General features: G+C 39.6%; 1 protein-coding gene across 1 annotated transcript in view; it reads right to left on the reverse strand.

The window, feature by feature from the left end:
- The window catches only part of LOC101858260 (RB1-inducible coiled-coil protein 1), a gene marked incomplete in the record, with an annotated part of 44,820 nt that overhangs the window by 17,657 nt on the left and 4,841 nt on the right, over window positions 1–22,322 (reverse strand). The window contains 16 exon segments of the mRNA XM_013081184.2: window positions 141–264; window positions 1,412–1,512; window positions 2,304–2,365; window positions 3,459–3,540; window positions 5,365–5,551; window positions 7,250–7,434; window positions 7,861–8,034; window positions 9,245–9,301; window positions 9,914–10,088; window positions 10,515–10,601; window positions 11,554–11,669; window positions 12,709–12,800; window positions 14,724–14,808; window positions 18,290–18,416; window positions 19,578–19,701; window positions 20,624–20,753. Of these exon segments, the coding sequence (XP_012936638.1) occupies window positions 141–264; window positions 1,412–1,512; window positions 2,304–2,365; window positions 3,459–3,540; window positions 5,365–5,551; window positions 7,250–7,434; window positions 7,861–8,034; window positions 9,245–9,301; window positions 9,914–10,088; window positions 10,515–10,601; window positions 11,554–11,669; window positions 12,709–12,800; window positions 14,724–14,808; window positions 18,290–18,416; window positions 19,578–19,645 (1,722 nt within the window).

Below are 22,322 nucleotides of genomic sequence, written 5' to 3' on the forward strand. Positions count from 1 at the left end.
GGAAGACACGAGAGGGAGGAGTTGAAAGGTGTGAGGGGAAACGAGTGGTGGGGAAGCTAAAAGGACTTATAATACATTGTGACCAGTCTGTTTGTGAGAAGTTGGAGCTAGGCAAGGGGGGGAAGGAGTGCAATACCTACCTGATGTGACCATTCAGTCTGTGAGGACTGGGAGTTCGGCAGGACGGAGTGTGGGGATGTCGAACCCCCCAGTCGTCTGAAGCTTGCCTGGTTCTGGGGGAACGACTGAACCACGATCGGTGTACTGTGGGGGGGGGGGGAGCAACATTATCTATGAGAAGGTATGCGGCATGCGGTACAATACATATGTACCTAACCTAGCAACATTGTAGAGCTATTTACGAAACAGAATCAAACTTTTCCACCGATCTGCCACAGAACCAAACCAAGCAGAAGACAAATCTGGACGACTCCCACCCAACAACTTCCATGTAACGCAGAAGATATTTGGAGACGTCTCTGGCGAGCACCCAGGAACTATTCGGAGACGCACTCCCGCACACAAATACACTATTTTGGGGGGTCAAACTGTGTATTATTTGCTGCAGATCACACATATAGCCACTAAAACTGTCGCAAATCAATTATTATTTTAAAAATGTCAAACCTAACTGCAAAATATCAAATTATGGGTTAAAACACCCCTTGTAACCCCCCAGATCTTTTTACTTGGTCAAGAGTCACAAAGCATTTTGATTGGTTTATCTCCGTCAGAGACATCTCCGGATAGATACTGCGTCCATGTATGGTCGAAACTGTTCACGACAGCCACCCTTAGTCGAGGAGAAAAGTGGTTGTCTTATACAGGTGACATTTTACAAGGTCATTTAAATGTGAAAAATAAGCAAGGAGGAAATGGGAAGTGGCCGATTTTACAGGTGATTGTCTCATTCAGGTGACCATTAAAGCAGGTTCAGCCTTATATTCAACAATGCCTTGTTGGAAGACTTGAGCCAGGACCACACACACCAAAGTCCATGAGGTCAGAAACCAAATATCCTATCTGCTCTATCAAAATTGTAAGATCATTCAGAGTAGTTATCAAAATATTCAAAGAATTGCATTCGAAATTATAGCAACTGAGCTTATCGCGACCTCAGTGCTTTCTTGTCGTATCTCCATTTTTTTAAACATTGGAACTGTGACTTCTTCTTAAGCTCATTCTTTGTTATAAACTGTTTTCAATGTTGGTAAAAAATGGAGGTAAGACAATAAAGCACAGAGGTCGCGTATGGCTGAACGAGTGTTTATAATAATCACTGTCCACCTGTGTGAAAATACCTTTATTTCAACACTCAAATTTTCCATGTAGGGACATGCCAGCAATATTTATATCTGGACAGAAAAAAAAAAGGACAATTTCAAAAAGGAGCGAGGGAATCAGTACTTACCATAAGGAGCCCTCCAGCTCAGGAACTGAAGACTTCAACAAAGAAATGTCTTCCGTCGTGATGTTGGGGAGGCTGGAGTCAAATTGCTGCGGAGCTTTGGTCTTTATTGAGAAGACAGGGACAGAAAAAGGGGGAATCAGGTTACACATTGATATACGATAATGATAGTATTAAAAACAATTATAATAATAATAATAAATAATGATAATAATGTATTATTACAGTGCATATTCACACTCTGTAACATGCTCTTTGGCCTTTACCACATTCGTAACCCCAGCAGACCCTAGAACACTCAGAATCATTCTCGGCTTCCTGGATATCATAAAGTGCAAGCTGCGGATTACGCGAACTAACAAACTGACTAAATCTTTCACTATCTATACCCCATTCCCACCTGGGTGAAATGAGTAAAATTCATGTAAACTGCCTTTCCAAAGAACACGTCAGGCCCTTAACAGGATTCAAACCCATGACCTTATGTTCGAATATCTGAGAGCCTAACCCCGAGACCACAGACGTCACCATAAAATATTTAGCATACTTCATAGTTTTCTTTCGTAAGTAAGAGATTTACGGCACTCGCAATACAATTAGGTCTTACAAGTCACAGAGAATAGATGTATTACTAGAGAGTATCATTCAAAGAAAAGGAGGAGACGTAAGAACCATAGATGTTTGACAGGAAAGAAGGACCAAACCACACCAGAGCATCCACCAGCCACCCACAGGCTCATATTCAAACATACACAAAACACACTATCTAAAACTCTAACAGAACTTAAAAGGACACCTTGAAAATCTCATAAATTCGGAAGCTCTGTACACTCACACAAAAAAAAACCACACTGACAGACAGATAAAATGACCCAGCACAAACACGGCTACTTACGGCAAAATTGGGCGGCATGTCCCCAAATCCTTTGAACAGAGTGTGAAGGAAAAAATGCTGCCCTGAAAAAACAAAACAAAAGAGAAATGAAACTTTCATATAATAATAAAGATCACTTGTGTAATGCCAACTCCCTATTGGCTCTAGGCTCTTCACAGTGAATTCTTGTTGTTGTTTTTTTGTTTTGGTTAGATTTTACAGCGCTTGCAAGTGCATAAGGTCATATGAGCACGTGGAGCACAGTGAAATTAAATCAAATTAAAAATGTGACAGGTTCCACACTGACATGTATTAAGCCGACAGGCCTATTCAATGTACAACAATCCTTTCAAATTCACAATTTTAAGTTTAAAAACAGAAAACAGTGCTGAAACATGACCAGAAGACCAGAAATTTAAAAAAAACTGGTTACACCGAGAGTATAGAAAAGAGTGCTGCACGATTTTGAGAAAAAAAAACCCCCAGCTTAATCAACATTTCAAAGTCTGAGGTTACTATTCATGCTATTTGAATACCGTGTGGGAATGTTTTTTTCTAGTCCATAATAAGTCTATCCTAACTTCCTCTTTTTTTTTTTCTATCCTAACTTCCACTAACTATTCACAGACTCACACAGTACAATACAATGATGCCACATCATCATTGAGAACCTTTTGCATTTTGTATTGGGGACCATTCAAAGGCACAATGTGATGACCCTATCCAAGACACTACTCAGTGGCGACCGTGCTTGTTTGTTTGTGAGTGCAAGCATACTGCACGTGAGTGCATGTTTGTGTGTTTGTGTATGTGTTTTTATGTTTGTGTGTGTGTGTGTGTGTGTGTGTGTGTGTGTGTGTGTGTGTGTGTGTGTGTGTACGTTGTGAAACACCAAACCAAAGTACCAGGATCTGGACAGCAAAGATGTATCTTAACAATCACGTCTTTTCTTGACATCTTGCGGTACAAGAGGACAGAAAAAGGCAGAGACCCATTGCCCCCTGTGCGAAGTGAAGAAAATTAAGTGTACAGTGCCTTTCCCAAGAACACAAAGTCAGGCCCATGATGGGGTACAAACCTACAACCTTTTGATTGTGAGCCCAACATCCTAACCATCCAAGCAACCTTTTTTCATAAACGTTTTTTTGTTTTGGTAACAAAGGTGCATAGACATACCCAGTTTGTTTGTAAAATGTTTCCTGAGCTCCACCTCGGCCTCGTACAGCTGCTTCGAGTCTCCGACCAGACTGTCCGCCCACTGGGGACAGACACACGAGCCAACAATTGAGACAGACACACAAGCTAACAATTGAGACAGACACACGAGCCAACAATTGAGACAGATACACGAGCCAACAATTGAGACAGACACACAAGCTAGCAATTGGTTTTTTTAGTTTTAGCAAGTGTTTTACGGCACTCGCAACACAATAAGGTCATATAAGTGCCGAAGATTAGAGGTATTACAAGAGAGAGAGAGTAACAAACACAAAAAAGAAGGAGGGGAGATACAGACGATAGATGTTTGATAGGAAAGAAGGAGCAAACCACACCAGAGCACCCGCCAACCACCCATTAGCAATTGGTACAGACGAATGAACTAACAATTGGTACAGACATATGAACTAACAATTGGTACAGACACATGAACTAACAATTGGTACAGACACATGAACTAATAATTGGTAAAGACACATGAGCCGACAATTAGGACAGACAAACGAGCAAACAATTGGGGCAAATGCACAAGCAAACAATTTTGACACATCAAATAAACACAGGTTCAATTCATCGTGGTTTCATATTAATAACAATAAATAACAATAAACAAATAGCATTTGTTTAGCGCATATCTCCACTCAACAGTAAGCTCTAAAAGCTTTAGAATCTATAAATGTAACCCTAGCAGACCCTAGAACACTCAAAAACATTCTCAGTTTCCCGGGAAGATTCAGTATAAGCAGCCGATCAAGCGCCCCAAAATTTGCAACCTGATCCTTCAGCGTCTACAGCCAGGTACCCAATCCCACATTTGCGAAGTGGGAGAAAAACGTATGTAAAGTGCCTTTCCAAAGGACACAACTTTAAGCCTCTGATGGGGTTTGAACCAACAATCTTTTCAGATGCGAACCCAGCAGTCTAAACACTATACCACAAACACCACATATATGATAGAATATGACCACTCACAGCATTATCTTAGCTTTCCTTTACATCAACCAAATATTTGTTTGTTTTGTTTTAGTAGAGTTTTTACGGTGCTCGCAACTGTATAAGGTCATATGAGCGCCAAGGGGTGGATGTCAACAGAGAAGTCCTTACAGGGAATCAGGCTTACTCTGCTCACCTCTAAAGCTTCAACACCACAAAGTCTGCTTCGACTATCAAGGCACCCCGGAAATAGCGGGCCACAAGAGAGTGACAACCATACAAAAGAAGTAGGGGAAAAATGATGATAGTACATATATGGAAAGAAAAAGCAGCAGTTCCCCGCATGCAGTTCAGGAACAGTTATGAGCATGACATTGATGAATCAGCCCATTTACAATTTTACTGAGCATATTTGTAAATTTTTGGGCATATGGAGTTAAAGACACTTCAGTCAGTAGCACCACCCCAGGGGGTAACCAAATATTAACAGAAGAATTAGCAACAAGCATCAACAGTGGATGGGTGGAAGAATTTCATCACGATAAAAGTTGTCCATATGTGGTTAAGCAATGCGTGACTAGAGAGTTTTCACTTGAAGCTCTCAGAAAAAATGTATATATGATTATTTGACAGCATGCACAAGAAGAGGAGGAGGAAGAAAAGAAGGCAAACACAAGAAGAAAGAAGGGACAAAACAAGAAATAAAGAAAAAGTGGTTGAAGAAAGAGAAAGAGAAAAAGGGATGGAGAATGAGGTGTTCAGGAAGAAGTAAAAAGAAGGGGCAAATCCCACATGACATGACAAGACTCAGCACGACACAACACAACACAGTGACACACATGACAAAACACAACCCAAAACAACAAAACACTGCACAACACATACGACACATCACAGCACAACACAGCACAACACGACACAATCAGCTGACCAGCTCAAACTGCTGCGAGAAAACTTTCCTCCGCGCCGCCTCCATCACCATCTGTGCGTAGACTTGTGGCGCGGCCTTGACCTGGCTAAGAAGCTCCAGGTTCACCTCCAGGAGCTTCAAGGTTTTCATATGGAAGATGAGATCACTGTCAAGTTTGGAGATTTTCGTTTCTATGTCCACCACCCACCTGAGGGAAAAAGCACACGGCTATATGAAGAATCAATTAAAAATCAATTTAACGATTAATTATATGGGCCAACCCTACAGTTACAAAGTTCTCTCTGCTCAGTACCTAATTTTATAATAATAATAAATAGCATTTGTATAGCGCATATCCCCGCTCAACTTCAGGCTCTATGCGCTTTACACTATATTAAATTTTGAGAAATTTGACATTGTAAGTTTTGAGTTTCACAACATGTCAAGCTATTTCGAAAGCAATTCTTTGAATATTTTGATAACCACTCTGAATAATCTTATGATTTTGATAGAGCAGATAGAATATTGGATTTCTGACCTCTTGATCTTAGTAATTCAAAACATCCAAAAATGTCAAATAGAACTTTCAATTCTAAGGTAGCGACATGTCCACGACACGGTGGAATGAGGCGCTCGTAAATTTTTTGACCATATATAGAATTATTGACCTCATCTCACAGGTTGTTTATTTGCCTTGCTTTGGATTCTAAAAATACCCAACTACCTCAAATAGAAGTAAAAAAACTTGCGATTCAGGGAGGTGGGGGTCGTCTGGTGTTACCAGTAAAATTAACAAGAAATGGCTGCCAAAGTTTGGTGACTTCCAAAACTTGAGAGTCTTTGAAAACTCATGGATGTTTTTCAGTAAAATCCACCCAGAAATTTGTTGATAAATCAATAAAAAAGGAACTGAGCAAAAAAGAAATCTGTAAAATTGACCCAACGGGAGAAAGAAAAGTGTATTTCTTCAGTTTCGTTATTTTGACAAGCACCTGTTTCACCACGATGACACCCAGTTTCTAAACTTATTTAATGACAAGACATTATCTAATCATGTTGGTGACCTGTCTTTCTATGGTGTGTGTAAGTGACCAATGGTGTGTGATAACTACCACCTATCCAAGCAAATGATGTGTATTGCTGTGTGTCAGTGGACACCTACCCGAGCCTACTATGAATGTTGGTGACTTTTGGTGACCTATGGTGACCCAAGGTATATGCATATTAGCGATCACTTATCTAAGCCTTTGATGTATGTTAGTGACAACCTACCCAAACCCATGATGTATGTTGGTGTATGTCAGTTACTTATGGTGTATGTCTGTGTATGTTAATGACTTATGGTGACTTATGTGTATGTCACAGACCACTTACCCCAGCCTGTGGTGAATGTTGGTGTATGTAAGTTACTTCTGGTGTATGTCTGTGTATGTTAATGACTTATGGTGTATATTAGTGACTTATGGGGTATGTCACAGACCACTTACCCCAGCCTGTGGTGTGTATGTTGGTGTATGTTAGTTAATTACGGTGTCTATATATGTTAAAGACTTATGGTGCATGTTAGTGACTTATGGTGTATGTCACAGACCACTTACCCCAGCCTGTGGTGAGTATGTTACTTAATTACGGTGTCTATGTATGTTAAAGACTTATGGTGCATGTTAGTGACCTATGGTGTATGTCACAGACCACTTACCCCAGCCTGTGGTGTGTATGTTGGTGTATGTTAGTTAATTACGGTGTCTATGTATGTTAAAGACTTATGGTGCATGTTAGTGACCTATGGTGTATGTCTATATATGTTAAAGACTTATGGTGTATGTTAGTTAATTACGGTGTCTATGTATGTTAAAGACTTATGGTGTATGTTAGTGACCTATGGTGTATGTCAATGCCCACTTACCCTAGCCTGTGGTGTATGTTGGTGGACATCTCCTGCTTGGAGCGGCAGAAGTTTCCCTGCAGAGCCTCCAGCCTCTGGTGGCCGTCCAGCATCTGCCGCAGCTGCTGCTTGTGACTCGTGCACAGGTCGGGCAGAACGGACGAGTCGGGCGTGGAGCTCAGCCGAGACTGCTGGCTCATAAATGCCTGGCCATGGGAAGAGAAAGGTGAGGTTTTTTTTCCCCCTGTCTTAATCCAAGTCTTAAGGCACTTGCAACACAAATAGGTCATAAAAGTGGATGTAGGAGGAGAAAGAGTCCTACTGACTAGCACTGTCAATGAACTTTAGTTTTAGTAACAATTTGACGACACTTGAAACATAAATAGTCAAAGTTGTCTGAGACTAGCAGCAGTATTAGTAATAGCAGTACTTGTAGACGTAGTAGTAATAGAAGTAAAAGAAGTAGTCATAGAATTAGTCCCCCCCCAACTACACACTGTATCTTTTTCACCAACACCTACCTCTGTATAATTGAGTCATGTAGCGGCCCTACAAGTACTGAATAAATACTCTACAAAAAAACAACAAATAAACGAAAAAAGTAAAGACGACAAGAGACTTGCGACAGCTACCTGAGCCATATCGTTTTGTGCCTTTGCGATCCTCTTGGCCTCGTTGAGTCTTTTCTCCAGCTCGGAGAGGCGTCTCTCGATCCCGACCAGAGCCTTCATCTGCGTGTCCGCCGACACCAGGTCCAGAAGTTCGTGGACGCCACGCTCATACTGGTCAAACATCTCCTCGTTAAACTACAGAAAAAGAACAAAATTAATTTGACTTTGGGAAACCAACAACAGATTTATAGATTACCATAGCTTGTTCACTTCCGTCTTGTCTGCATTAAAAAATTCTGACTATTTATTGATTTGCCCATTCACACGAATTTTTTTCATGGCACTCCTGTAGACCATCAGCCAAACAAAAATAATTTTTTTTTTAAATTCTGATCTAGTAATAAAAAAGTTTATAGGACACTAGACCCTATGCTTAATATCGCCATTTGGGTGGATACACAGGATCACAACAATAAAAGCACAGTAACCGTGCCTACGAATTGCTCATTCTGAGACAGTGGCACCACCCTGCCCTTCACATTTCAGTGTAAGCTTGTCAATTTCATCTCCACATGAGTCTTGAAAAGTACTCACCCATCTGTTGTACTATGTTTCCTAGGCACGGGATAAAGTGTGGTGTTGATTTAAAAAAGTCCAACTTTTTAATGTTTTAGGAGTATGCTGAATGTCCCCTTTTATTTTCTTTCCCGAATTAAGCTAATGTAAAAAGAAAATGTGTCAGAACCATAGTTTGCAGTGACCTTCAATAATAGGCTTTAGATTCTCTAAGTTATCCAACGTGTAGTGACCTTCAATAATAGGCTTTAGATTCTCTAAGTTATCCAACGTGTAGTGACCTTCAATAATAGGCTTTAGATTCTCTAAGTTATCCAACGTGTAGTGACCTTCAATAATACGCTTTAGATTCTCTAATTTATCCAACGTGTAGACCCGCAAGCAAAGACGTGGGGAAATTAAACACAGTGATTTGTTTTTTATCTTATTTTAATCGTGGTCAGACAAACGTGAAATAAGCTCATTTGTATGGGTTGGCAAAATGCACACCAACACGTTAGAGGTCGCTTAGACAAAGAGTTACCGACAATAATTGTTTGAAGAGAATAAGCCACAGGCACCAACTCCTACATCTGCAACATCTTCTTAGTTTTTTTATTTCATTAAGAGTTTTTACAGCACTTGCAACAAAATAAGGTTATACAAGAGCCAAAAAGTAGAGGTTTTACAATTGGTAAGTGTTTTACAGAACTCGCAACTACATAAGGTCATATGAGCACTGATAGATATTTGATAGGAAAGAAGGAGTAAACCCATACCAGAGCACCCCCCCCCCCCCCCCCCATCAGCACAGTTACAAAACAGAACAAAATTGCTTTCCACAACTTACAAACACCAGGTCATTGTAACACTTGAGCTGTAGCCCCTCCAGACTCTGGCCTTTACTCTGAAATATGATAAAAATTCTGGTGAAAATGAAGTTGAACTGGTATATGTTGACAAACTCTGATGGAAATGGAACACGGTGCTACATTTACGTTTGACTCTCAGAGATCAAAAGAGAGAGAGAGAGAGAGAGTGAGAGTGTGTATGAGAGAGAGATAGAGAGAGAGAAGAGAGATAGAGAGAGAGAAGAGAGAGAGAGAGAGAGAGAGAGGGAGAGAGAGGGAGAGAGAGGGAGAGAGAATGAAACATTTTTGGTTTAAAGCCATTCTAGATGATCTTATTGTGACTAAAAGTGAGTTTTCAACTTGTATTGTACATTTTTAAAGTTTCAAATGTGATATATCTCTTTCATTGTAATGCCAACAAAGCACTATTTAGAAATGAAAATGAGCAATACAGATGCTATTTGTTGTCATAAAAATAACAAATGTTCATCCGTCGATGTTTGAAGACGATCAAATTATTTATTAATTATCATTATGATTTTTAAATGACAACACAGAGAACTGTACTATTCTAGAACATTTAAAGTTGAAGTGGAAAATGGCAGAAAAAAGAAACGAGCAAAACCATTCTGATGCAGTCTGTCTATCTTCCATGTCTCCCCACCAACCTGAGTCGTGATCCATTCTAGAAGATTCACCGGGGCGGGGGACGGAGAGATGAAACTCAAAACATCCGAATCCGCGACACTCTTCCTCCCGACCTGAACTATGACCTCTTCCTCCTCCTCTCGCAGAGGCTTCAACAAAGGGATGCGACTCAGCAGCTCCAGAACCTCCTGGAAGCTACAACAGAGAGAAAAACGGATTAAAATATTCGGTCTTCATAAATTAAAACGGATAAACTAACTAAACATTTGGTGTCTCCGTTGAGCTAAAACAGAAAAAAACATTTAAAATTTCTGTGGTTTCATAAGTTTAAACAGATAAAAACTGACTAAATATTTGGTGTCTGCGTTACGTTAGAAAGGAGATAAAGAATAATTCACTTTTCTCTGTATTTGTTCTTTTATGATATTTGTAGCATGCCCCAGGAAAATATCGTCAGAAACAAGGGTAGAATAATAGAAGAACAAATAAATAAATCATACACGCTGCTCACGGTAAACCCTCCATACATATCATTATAAATTAAATCAAACATGATGGTAAAATAGGAACACAGTTTTTGAATGTGAGCCAATCTGTGAGAACTTGCACTAGAAAACTTACTTGCTCAGCAGACTAAAATGTTTCTCCCTAAGAGGCAAAAACGTGGCAAACATCTTCGAGAACTTTGACCTGGTCTTCTGCAGAGCTCTATAGTAAAAGATGTAACAAAAATAGCGTGAAAACATGAGATCATGAAGGACAGAGAAAACAAAATCATTGCAAAGAATAAAAGATTTTTTTTAAGAGTGCCGAAAATGTATAGGTTTAAAGCCTGTTGCAACACTGAGATTTCATAAGAAGAAGGACCTCTGAATTTAACCATGTAAAGTGACATTATGATTTCCAAGGACACAATGTCACAGCAAGCTGAAATCGAACCCCGGACTCACAACATTACCATTACGAGTCCTGTAGCCTAACCGTTAGACCACCAACGCCAACACCATACCAAAGAGCTAAAGAAAACGTAAGCGAACAATTGAACAGCATGCCTCTCTACCCACTTCAATCAACTATCTCCAACTTGTCTGCTTACACAATGTACCCCACTCAGCCCGGGTTAGCCCTGACAGTCACGGTCAAAGCCCACTGCCTTCTTTAAATTACCTGAGCTGCATCAATGAAGGAGTACAAATTCCTATTGCAATTCCTACATTGATCGCATTTAAATCTGGTTTAAAAACAAACATTTAAATCCTATCTTGTCTGCTAGTTTCATTCTTCTATCTTCTATCAACAAGTCTGATTATCAGCCACAGCGGTCTTCATTACAGTGGAACCTGCCACAACGGCCACCTGTATCAGATTGGCCACTTCTTTCCTTGACAACGGGTGACCATCTTAGAAAATTTTGAACTTTGGCAATTCTCACTTTTCTTATCAACGCTGACAAAAAAAAATTACATCTCTTTCTGTACCTCACATATATGTGATGTGCCTTATTCAAACATGCAGAACTGTAAGGAAACTTTTTCTCTGTTGTTGTAAGTCACCCATAGGAAAATGTACTCTTCTCTACAACACAGGAGCACAATACTATATATAGCTTTTTTAGGCCGCGATCTGGATGAGTAAAAGCAACTCCAAGCAGCGAACTCACTGAGCGATCTCCTCCAGATTAGCCACGACGGCGCTCCAACCCTGGTGCTGTAGATGTTGCTCCTTGAACTCATTGTTGCAGAAGGTGAGGATTTTGCCCGCGTTGTCTCGTACTTGCTGGGGAACAGAGCGGGGGACAAATAACACAGTTGAGTAAGATGCCGGGGTGGCAGGCTGCGGACTGGGATGGGGTGGTGGGCTGGGGTGAGACAGTGAACTAAATCGACACACATATAAATCATGCTTGGACCATCATCATCCTTGTGTCAACACAGCGGAGCAACAATCCAACATTTACACAATTTATACCATCAGTGTCTGTGTAGTAGCGGTGAAATGCTTAATTGTCACAGGCAGGAGACCTGAGTTCCATTCCCGAGTAGGGAGAATTTTTATCGAACATCTCGTATACATAAGGTTATATCTCCTTTGAATATGACTAATTTTGTCATCAAAATTTCCAACATCACAAACTAGCCCATAACTGCACTCCTGTTTAACCTGTTTACATAAAAGAAACAACAAACTGAGTAGAAATAAACGATCCAAGCAAAAAACTTATAGTCTGATTACACACAACAAGGATTGATGAATGGAATTTGGTCGATTTTTGTTGCTACAGTAAACAACCGAGAGATGAAGTGAATCAGCTGGACGGGCGCACTTTATGTGAGGCGTCTTACTAAAATCAGGTGGTTGTCAAAATAATTATATTGAAGAAACCAGCATTTTTCCGCCAGTTTGGCAATCTTTATCAGTTGTTTTTTTTTTTGGGGGGGGGGGGGGGGTTCAACACCCTTCATGTCCACTTTAATACACATTTCAATGAGGATTTTTACTGAAAAACGTTGACTAAAAGCACAAAAAATGTAAATTTTCACTTTCCAATCTCAAGCTATGAAATTTTTTAGCAGCCATTTTATCACTGACTTTACCTCTAAAACCAGGCAATGCCCCACCTCCTTCAATTGCAAATATCTCGTCTTCTGTTCAAGATAAATTGGGTTTTTTTTTCATCAGAAGCAAGGAAAAGGAACAAGTTTTAAGACAATATCAAAACTCCCCATGCACAAAGATTCAACCACGTTGTGACACATATACTTAGGTAATGAAGAAACATGAGTCAGCAAAGTTTCGCAAAAAAAGGCAAACTTACTATTGCAAGCTTTGTCCGGGTGGTCACTGTGTCGAAACTGACCGGCAGTTTGACAGCATCAGCAACTCGATCCTTCAGGACATGCAGAACTTCTGTAAAAAAAAAAAAAAAAAAGAAAAGCCATGATATGAGAACAAAATTATAGATTTTGTTTTTTTTAAAGTATGAGTTTCACGATATTTGCAACACAATTAGGTTATATAAAACTGGAGTTACAAACACAAAAAAAGAATGAGGAGAGATAAGGACGATAGATGTTTCAAAGGAAAGAATGAGCAAACAATACCAGAGCACCTTCCAACCATCCACAAATCGTAGACTTAAAAAATATGAACAAACTGTTGAACAGCAGAACCTTCTTCTATGTAAGGAGTAGTGGAAGAGTGAGAGACTGACAAAGACACACACAAAATTTGTAATTATAATCTAAAAGCCCAAACCATAAACAGACAAGCTTTTTTTTAAAAATATGTGTTTTTCTGACACCACAGGCTATTTGTTAGCGATACCTTGAGGGTTGAAGAAGGTACAAAGGAACGCTAAGGGAAGCTATTCTCTATGATGAAGTAGACATATTTCAGAATATTTGAAGAACCAAACTTTCTTTTCTTCCACCCGAAACAATGGCAAATAAAACAGTGACAATGGGACAATGAGTTCTGAAATTGTGCAACACTTTGAGCCCTGACCTCCTGAGGCTAACATAACTCCACTGTCTGACCTCCTCGGTGATTCATTCAAGCATGTAGTTGATGAAATCAACTTTATTATTCATCATACTGCATGTTCCCAACTTCCACATGGGTGCAGAAATCTTGGCAAGACCTTAGCCGAAGATAAATGTGGTACAGCTGTTTAGCTTGGCCAAAAAAAAAGTGTAAGAGTTTACCACCCCTATCAACACTGTTAGTTATTTAAGAGGCAGGACCTCAGAATGAAAGATCATAGATAGGATAGAAGGTGTAAACTGCAGAGGAGCACCCGCCAACCACAAACTGGCAAAAAGAAATAAGAACATTCTGTTGGCTAGCTTTTCAAATGTACAACAAGCCCAAAATGTGTTTTTTTTCTCACAGTTCCTTATTCTGTGGTATTGGCTGCGTGTACTAGAGAAATATTGTGACAAAATTCAAATTCTGAATGTTGAAAAAAAAAGCAAGGAAAGATACATAATGTAGGTTTAATTGTTAAAGGAATGAAACAGGGTTTTTTTCTCTCTACTTAACTCTTTTCCTACCAGGCCAAAATCCACCACTGGCCCAGGGCTTTTCCATGACCTATTTTTACGCACCTACCCCACCAAAGGAAAATGTCAAAACTTCCAACTAAACACACACAAACCATATCTTATGGCCCATCAATCTGAAGGTTACAAAATAATCTATTAGATGGTGATACAATATTGAAGATTTATTCCAATTATATTACTTTGGGGTTTCTAAAAGTGATTATGCAATATTGAAGGTGTCATATGAAATCAACAATTTTCCAGCTTTGAAAGGTCATAACTAAAAAAGTTCAACAACAGCATCATTCAAACTTCCCAGGTAGGTTGTCTCAAGTAATGCGAAGAAATGCTGAAAGTTATGTATGTGTACCTAAAATATAGAATTGAAAATATGAGACATATACTGAAGTCAGGGGAGCGCTTTTTTTCCTCATATTTACGTTTCGAAGGGAACAAAAAAAGCGCTCAAATGACTAAAAATCGTCTGTCAGTTCAATATTTTCTTTCGTATCTGCTAACAGGAAGTCTATTCTATTATATTGAAAACGTGGATCGGCCGAGAATTTTGTATTCTTTCATTACTGGATTGGAATAGATAGCGAGCCACTCGAGCCGTATTTTGCGGCTCTCGGTCCAGCGAGGCCACGTCCGCAAGCCGCAAAATGCGGCTCGTGGTAGGGAAAGTGTTAAAAATGTTGCCTTCTGAGCGTAAAACAATTTAACTGCTTGCCAACAATTCCGTGGATATACGTGTGGGATGGGCTCGATGGGTTTACCCAGGTCTTACCTTTAGAAACCCCGAAGGATTTGATCAGTGGCGGCTCTTGACTTGTGATGGCCAACTTGCTGAACAAAAACACCGGGTTGGTGTCCTTGAAAGGAGAGACAAACAAGACAGAACTGTTACAAAAGTGAATAACATCTTAGATTGTTTTGTATGCATAAAAAAACTACAATCAAAATTACTTACAACTGCGCACCCATTGTCTCCGAGAAAGGCAGATGTCTTACAGTGTCACTTTATTATAAAAACAGACTCAAGGGGGGGAAATGGGAAGCAGTTATTTGCACAGATGGCAACTGTGCATGAACTTGACTTAAAATTTTAAGCTTTATAGAAAAACTCAATGAACTTGATTAAAAATTTGTTAGCTCAGAAAGTATCCATCCTAAAGGTAATATATGCACAGCATGCGATCTATTAACAGGGAGAGTTAGAACATTTCAACAGTGAGAGATGGACCAGTTTAACAGTGAGATATAGAACAGTTTAACAGTGAGAGGTAGAACATTTTAACAGTGAGAGACAGAACTAAGAACAGTGCCCCTTAACTAGCCACAAAGAAAATATGCTTTGATCCTTCTTCAAGCACATCAGAGTAGACTTCTATATTTTTACATTCAAATAAACATAGATTTATACCCGGGTGAAAGAAGAAGATAGAACAAGAATAGAATATCATAAGTGCTTATAACACAGGCAAGACCGTCAAATTTTTTTAAATTCCATTTTTTTTTAGACAAAAAAAGTTCAGAAATCCAGAAGAAAAAAAAGGAGTTTCATAGAAAGAGAGATGAATCAAATTCAAACCAGAAAAAGAATCAGACCTTTCATTGGATAATTCTTTTGATTTTTTCACATCAATTTCTCAACACAGTCAGTTTTGCTAAGAGACTGAATATCTTGTCTGGAAGTATACATAAAATATTGTTGAGTATGCCTTAAAACAGAAATACATAGGGTCACCACAATTTTCTTTTTTCAGGTAGGTTTTTCGCTTTTGATAGATTGCTCAAATAGAAGCAAAAAAATTAGGGATTACATTTTCAGATGGCTTGTATAGTTGTTTTTGGATTAACCATGTTTGGCTTAACTCATTCGCTACGTATTATTTTCGGCTTGTGGATTATTTTTTTTCGGGAGGGCGAAATGAGATGATGACTAGTGCGCAGTTCACAGGTCTTGGGGGCCATAAATTCAAATAAATATCAACATATTATATACCAACATTTTCAGTATGGTTTGTAGAATACATCTGTGTTGTTTATTTGAGTATTTTCAACTTTGGTTCCTGTAAGAGGCGATTATGCAACACAATTGTGATTGGCTGCAGATAAAATTTGAAAACAAAAAATTAATAATCTCAGATGAAACTCAAAAAATATGTTTGCACCTAGTCAAATTATACATCAAAATAACTATAACTGCATATAGAATAGGAAAATATTGAAAAATGAGCAGTTATTTACATATATTCCATAATATTTGTACAATTGGATCATACCCTCCGATATTGAAAAAAAAAATTTGTTTTAATAATTTAGAAAAAAGGATCCCAAACAGAAAAAAACACTCGTATCTTATATGGAAATACAGTAGTCTCCGCCTAAGATCCCGGTGCTCGGGAGCAAAGAAATGCGGGATCTTAGGCGAACCAGGATCTTAACCGAAGATCCCAGGGAAGAATCTATGGGGACCCATGTTAAGGCTTACAATCGGTAAAATGGTCTCCCTCCACCCTAAAATGAACTGACGTGACCCCTTGGTTGGTTTGTGACGTATGGAGAGCAATGAGTGGTTAACCTTGATGGCCTATCAGAGTGCATAGTGCCATGAGACGTGCCATTTTCACTTATTATCTTATCATGAGTCTCAAGATCTACGCTTATTCAGTTGCCCCTCCCTCTTACCTGTAGAAAATTTATAGCTTTCCATCTCAGACCGAGCTAACCCCCTCCCCAAACGCCTTTGTCGTTACACACCATTACGTCGAGAACACACCAATTAAAATTCAGTCTGTCTAGCAAATTCGGGCTTAGAGACAACTGCTGCAATCAACACCTACTGCCATGGTCAGGGAAGAGTTCACGGTTCGATGTGATCCCGCCTGGAACGAACGTGTAGGCCCTTTCCACCCAGCGAGTGATGTAAGGTTAGTGGGGGAGCTCAGGTGTGAGTGTGATGCGTGGGGAAAACAAACGCGTCGGTCAGTTCACACCCCGGTGTGATCCCGTCGGGGGCAAACATTGTATCGCTTTATCCAGTTTTACAGCGTGTATGTGATCACATTCACGATAGAGGCTGATCTTTGACGCGACGGACAGTTTATTGATCTCAACTTTTCACTCTTGGTTGATCGGCTGTGCCCGCCCGGGTTTTTGTTCCGCAAATTATGATCTGAAATGCGGGATCTTAGCCGAATGTAGACCTTCAGAGTGAATCAGAGCGGGATCTTAGGGGTGACTTTTGTATAGCAAAAATTCTGTTTTCTTAAAACAGCGGGATCTTAAGCGAACCGGGATCGTAAGCGGTGGGATCTTAGGCGGAGACTACTGTATTCAAAATTATATTTGGAATAAGCCTATACATGTCTTAGGTGGTACTTTTTGAGTAAATTCACCAAAAAATGTAATTTTGGGGAGAAAAAAAATATTTTGACTATTTAGATCTAGGCCTAGATCTAGCACTCAAAAATATTGATTTCTCAATTACAGTGCACTAGCAATTTGCGTCCAGTAGTATCAATATTATAAAGAAGAGTCCTACATTTCTTTAGTGAGCAAAATAATGATACATTTTGTTGTGTAAAAGTACTAAGACTGGTGTCTGGGCTATAATTTGGGCTTCGCGATAAAAAAATGTCGCATAAACTTCGAAATCGTGTCTCAAAACTGAATCAAAACTTCTGATTTTCGGTGGAAACGCTTGACCCGGAAGTCAACTTTATATTATGACCTTTATTTTAACATGGATATGTGGATTGGAATAGAAACCAAGCTAAAATTGAACGTCGGTTCTCGAGCCGCCGGGGGCGGCTTAGCGTACTGACGGCACTTTAGCCGCGCCGCGCCCCACGGCTCGGCGTAGCGAATGAGTTAAGCAGATTTCATAGTGTTATATGTGTAGCAATGTTGTGAAAGCAGGTGCTCATCAAAATAATGAAATCGAAGAAACCAATATTTTCCCACCCATTTGGCAATGTTCATTGACTTTTTTTTTGACTCAATACTTTTAATGTCCATTTAATGTGTATTTTTAGTAAGAAAAACATTGAACAAGAGCACCAAAAAAAAAATTTAATTTTCAGTTTTTAAGGGAACTCAAGCTTTGAGAGTCACCAAACTTTGGTGGCCATTTTCTCGCTAATTTTATCTCTGAAATAAAATTACCCCCACCTCCTTTAATTGCAAATTTGCATATCGACGTATGTTTTACACAGATGGGTATTTATCTAATCGAAAATAAGACAAGTGAACAAGCGTTAAGACAATACCAATAAGTCTAAAGGCCCAAAAATTGACCAGCGCTTTATTCCACTGTGTTGTGACACTAATAGCAAAAAGAGAACTTACAGCCCCTGCTCCATAGGAGATGACTTTCTGGTCTGGGTGCAGGCTCTGCCCGCCGCTCAGAAGCAGAATCTGCTGGTCCACGGAGATGCCCGTCACATGAGCGATCTCTTGTTGGAGACGCGCCACCCTGCCACGGACAAAAGAAACAAGCAAGATAATTCCAAGAGTATCTCCACTGCTTAGTGTGAAAAAGGGTGAAATGGTATAGGTTTAAAGCCCCTATCAACACTGGTAGGTTATTTCAGAGGTGAGACCTCCGAGTTTAACGTCCATCTCCGAAAGGACCCAGCCAAGTGGGAAATTCATGTGTGTAAAGTGCCTTTCCCAAGGACACAATGTCGGACCATGCAAAGGCTTGAAGCCCCTGATTAGTGTAACACTCTGCCAATCACCATTTTGAAAAGTGACAAATGATCAGTCTTTCACTGAGCAGTCAATATCCTGTTGGAGGCTTACCATTCTACAATGGACAAACAAATAAAGCAAGAAGGAGTTGGGGTATAGTCGAGAAACCATATCCCTGACAAGGATATGAAGCTGAACTAAACATACAGCCGAAATTGTCTAAAATTTTGCTCCGATTTGTCTTTGTTTTGTTGGGGAGAGAGAGAGAGAGAGAGAGAGAGAGAGAGAGAGACAGAGAGAGAGACAGAGAGAGAGAGAGAGAGAGAGAGAGAGAGAGAGAGAGAGAGAGAGAGAGAGAGAGAGAGAGAGAGAGAGAGAGAGAGAGGCTGCTGTCTCAGGCACAGGAGGAAATCTTGGACAGAGTCATTGAAATACATATTTAAAATTCTTACCGGGGGGGGGGGGGGGGGGGGGGATCTGAAGTGGTCTTTTGCACAGGTGATTGTCTTGGGCAGGTGGTGGCTGTTAAAGCAGTTCGAAAGTTTTTAAAACGATCAAAATAAACAAATTGAACTTTGAGGTAAACAGAAAGTGGTCCTGTCCAGCATGTTTCTAAGTTTTATTATAGAGAGAATAGACATTGGCTAAAAGAAAAGGTTAGCTCATTACTCTGCAAACAGAAAGTAGGGGGAAAGCATTCATCAGGACAGCAATTCCCAATACTTTCGCAGGCATTTCCAAATGCACAAAACAAATAACAATAAGCAAGAAAATTCCATTTAAAAAGTCAATTTATATAAGGCGATGGAGGGGGACAAGCTAGGGGTCAAATCTCTTCTCCGTCCACCTCTTCTCCATCGTGCAATTTCCCAACAAAGAGGAAAAGCTTGTCACAGCTTTGTTAAGATCAAAGACCAGCGAGGTAAACAGAACAAGCCCTTACGTGTCCATCAGGAGGGAAATGTCAAAGGTCAGCATCTGACCAACGTCCATCTGAAACACATACAACATGCTGGCTGTTGTAGCTCCACCCGTCGATACAGTCCTCTACAAAATGTGTCTGGTTCCTGGGTAGAGAAAACAACACTTGGGATTTGATGCTATACAACATGATCAGATGCTTTTAAAAATTCAACCAGGAAAACTATATGTGAGGCATCGTGTCGAATCAGGCACTCCTCAAAATAATGAAATCGAAGAAACCTGCATTTTTCTAGCCCTTGCGCCACTGTTTTTCTAATTCTTTTTTTGGCTTAACGCCTTTTATGTCTACTTAAATACACATTTATTTCTGTGTGTATTTTACTGAAAAACATTGATTAAAAGCACAAAAAATAATGTCAATATTCCGTTTCCACGCACTCTCAAGCTATGGAAGTTACCAAACTTTGGCGGCCATTTTCTCGCCAATATTACCTCTGAAACTCGACCTCCTTCAATTGCAAATAGATCTATCTCAACTTCTATTCATGACAGATGAGTATTTTGTTCACCAAAAGCAAGACAAAAGAACAAGCTTTAAAATGATACCAATGACTCCATATATGCCCAAAAATTAACGAGCGCCTGATTCCACAGCGTTGTGACATGTCACACATATTTCAATGTCTGATAGAATGGGTACTACCCATTTTCTTTTTCTCCTTACAATCAAAACATTATCCATTACATGCAAGGGGATGGGGAAAAATAAATTGCAAAATTTTATGGGATTAATGCCCCTTTTAACACTTTAAAATTATTTAGGAGGCTGTTTCTCCAAATTTAATATCAATCTCACAATACAAGTACACCAAAAAGGTGGAAAGACTTTTAAAATTCCTCAAAACAACCCAAGTTCAACAATGCCCCCTTGGGGATTTGAACCTGGGTCGTCCTACATATATATATATACAAGGTATTAGCATAGAACATCCAACCACTTTTTACTTGAAGTTTGCTTTGACTACAATAACATTTTTTCCACCTTTCTTTTAGGGTAAGAGTTACCTCTGTGATCCACACTACTCTCCCTTTCCATCTGCTTGCAAACCTTGACTCGGCCAACGATCAGAGTCACATTGTGTGAAGCTACTTCATCGTCATCAACATAGCCAAAAAAAAAGACATGGGTGTTCCTCTGGAGGAAAAAAACAAAACAAAGAATAGTCTAGGAATCAAATGAAAAATGGGTGAGCTGGGGTTAGGCAACCATTGGGGTGAGTCAGTGGACTAGGTTGGGGAGGTGGGCTAGGCTGAATAATTGCTGCCAGGGCCATCATCATCCTTGCAGCAACACTGCTGAGCAACAAGCCAAGTATTCTCACCCGGTTTTTTCGTTTCCTCGCCCTTTTTTATTTCATTTCGGGCATCATAATCTCCCCCCCCCCCCGATCACTGAGCGCTCCAGGAGACAAAACTCGCCTTCCTCTCTCTCCACTGAGCGCGCGAGGTGAATAAAATCGCCAATGGACGGGCCAGCTCTCGAGCGTGGGAGGCGACTATTGTCGATTTGGGGGTAAATCTTAATCTTTTGTGCAAAGGCGTCACCTTTTGTTGCTATTATTGGTTCTGTAATGGAAAATTTTACTCTCTTGAATGGTTTAACCAATCAAAATATTTAAAAAATTTTTTAATGAGCCTAGGGTCAAGGCACTGCGTGCCTTCGTGGGTTCTGTTAGGGATAACTTGTTTGTGTTGTAAACAAATCCAATTCTAACATTACAATGACATACTATCTCAGATTATTTCATTATTTAACAGCTTTAGCTAAGGCTATTATTTTTAAGAACATACTACTCTGGCAAGTTAATTCCTTTTTCTGAATTTAGAATATACACTTGTCTAGGGCCTGCCAGTGTCAGTACATGTAATCGGTTTTGGTGGAATGCTCTAACATAATAACACATTTAAATCTACATGTTATATTTACAATCTAATGAAGGTAGGAACATCAAATTGAATGACGTTACACTATACAACATTGCCCCCCCCCCCAAAAAAATAATAGAAAAACAACGCATCAGAACAATAACAAGAACAAAAAATTACACACCAACAAAATTTAAACGCGCGGTAAACAAAACATTGTTCAAGGCATTTTTGTTGATCGCAGACAAGCATGGCCCCGGTTACCACGAAATGTCAATGGCGTTCTGCTATAAACTGCAGCTATTAGAATCAAAATCTGAGTTTCTTTCGATTTCCAAAGGATGATGAATATAATATGTTTTGATGAATAGAAAAATATAGATAAAAATAATGACAACGTGATTGTGATCCTATCAGACTGATACTCCATGCACAAACTCAAAACACTTCAGCTTTGTTATATCAGCTATAAATTGGGTTGTTTTTTTTCTGTGTAAATGCCCAAATTGAGCTTGCATTCTACTACTATTTCTAGTGAAAGATATGTTACCTGGGTCTGCGAAAAGATATCTAAATACAAAGTGCCATCGATCGGTTTTGCTACTTTCTTTGTCCGATTACCACTTTTTTTGGTGGGGGGGGAGATGGGATGGGGGATGGAAGGTGTTAGAGATCCTATTAAACTCTTTAAGTGGTACATCTATCATTGTTGCTTCATGTTGTGCTTTTCCATGATCTGAAATTGAGAGAATTTAATATAATATGTGTGTGTGTTTGTGTGTGTGTGTATGTGTATGTGTGCGTGTGTGTGTGTGTGTGTGAGAGAGAGAGAGAGAGA

Source organism: Aplysia californica, unplaced genomic scaffold, assembly GCF_000002075.1.
Source record: "Aplysia californica isolate F4 #8 unplaced genomic scaffold, AplCal3.0 scaffold00119, whole genome shotgun sequence".
Lineage (NCBI taxonomy): Eukaryota > Metazoa > Mollusca > Gastropoda > Aplysiida > Aplysiidae > Aplysia > Aplysia californica.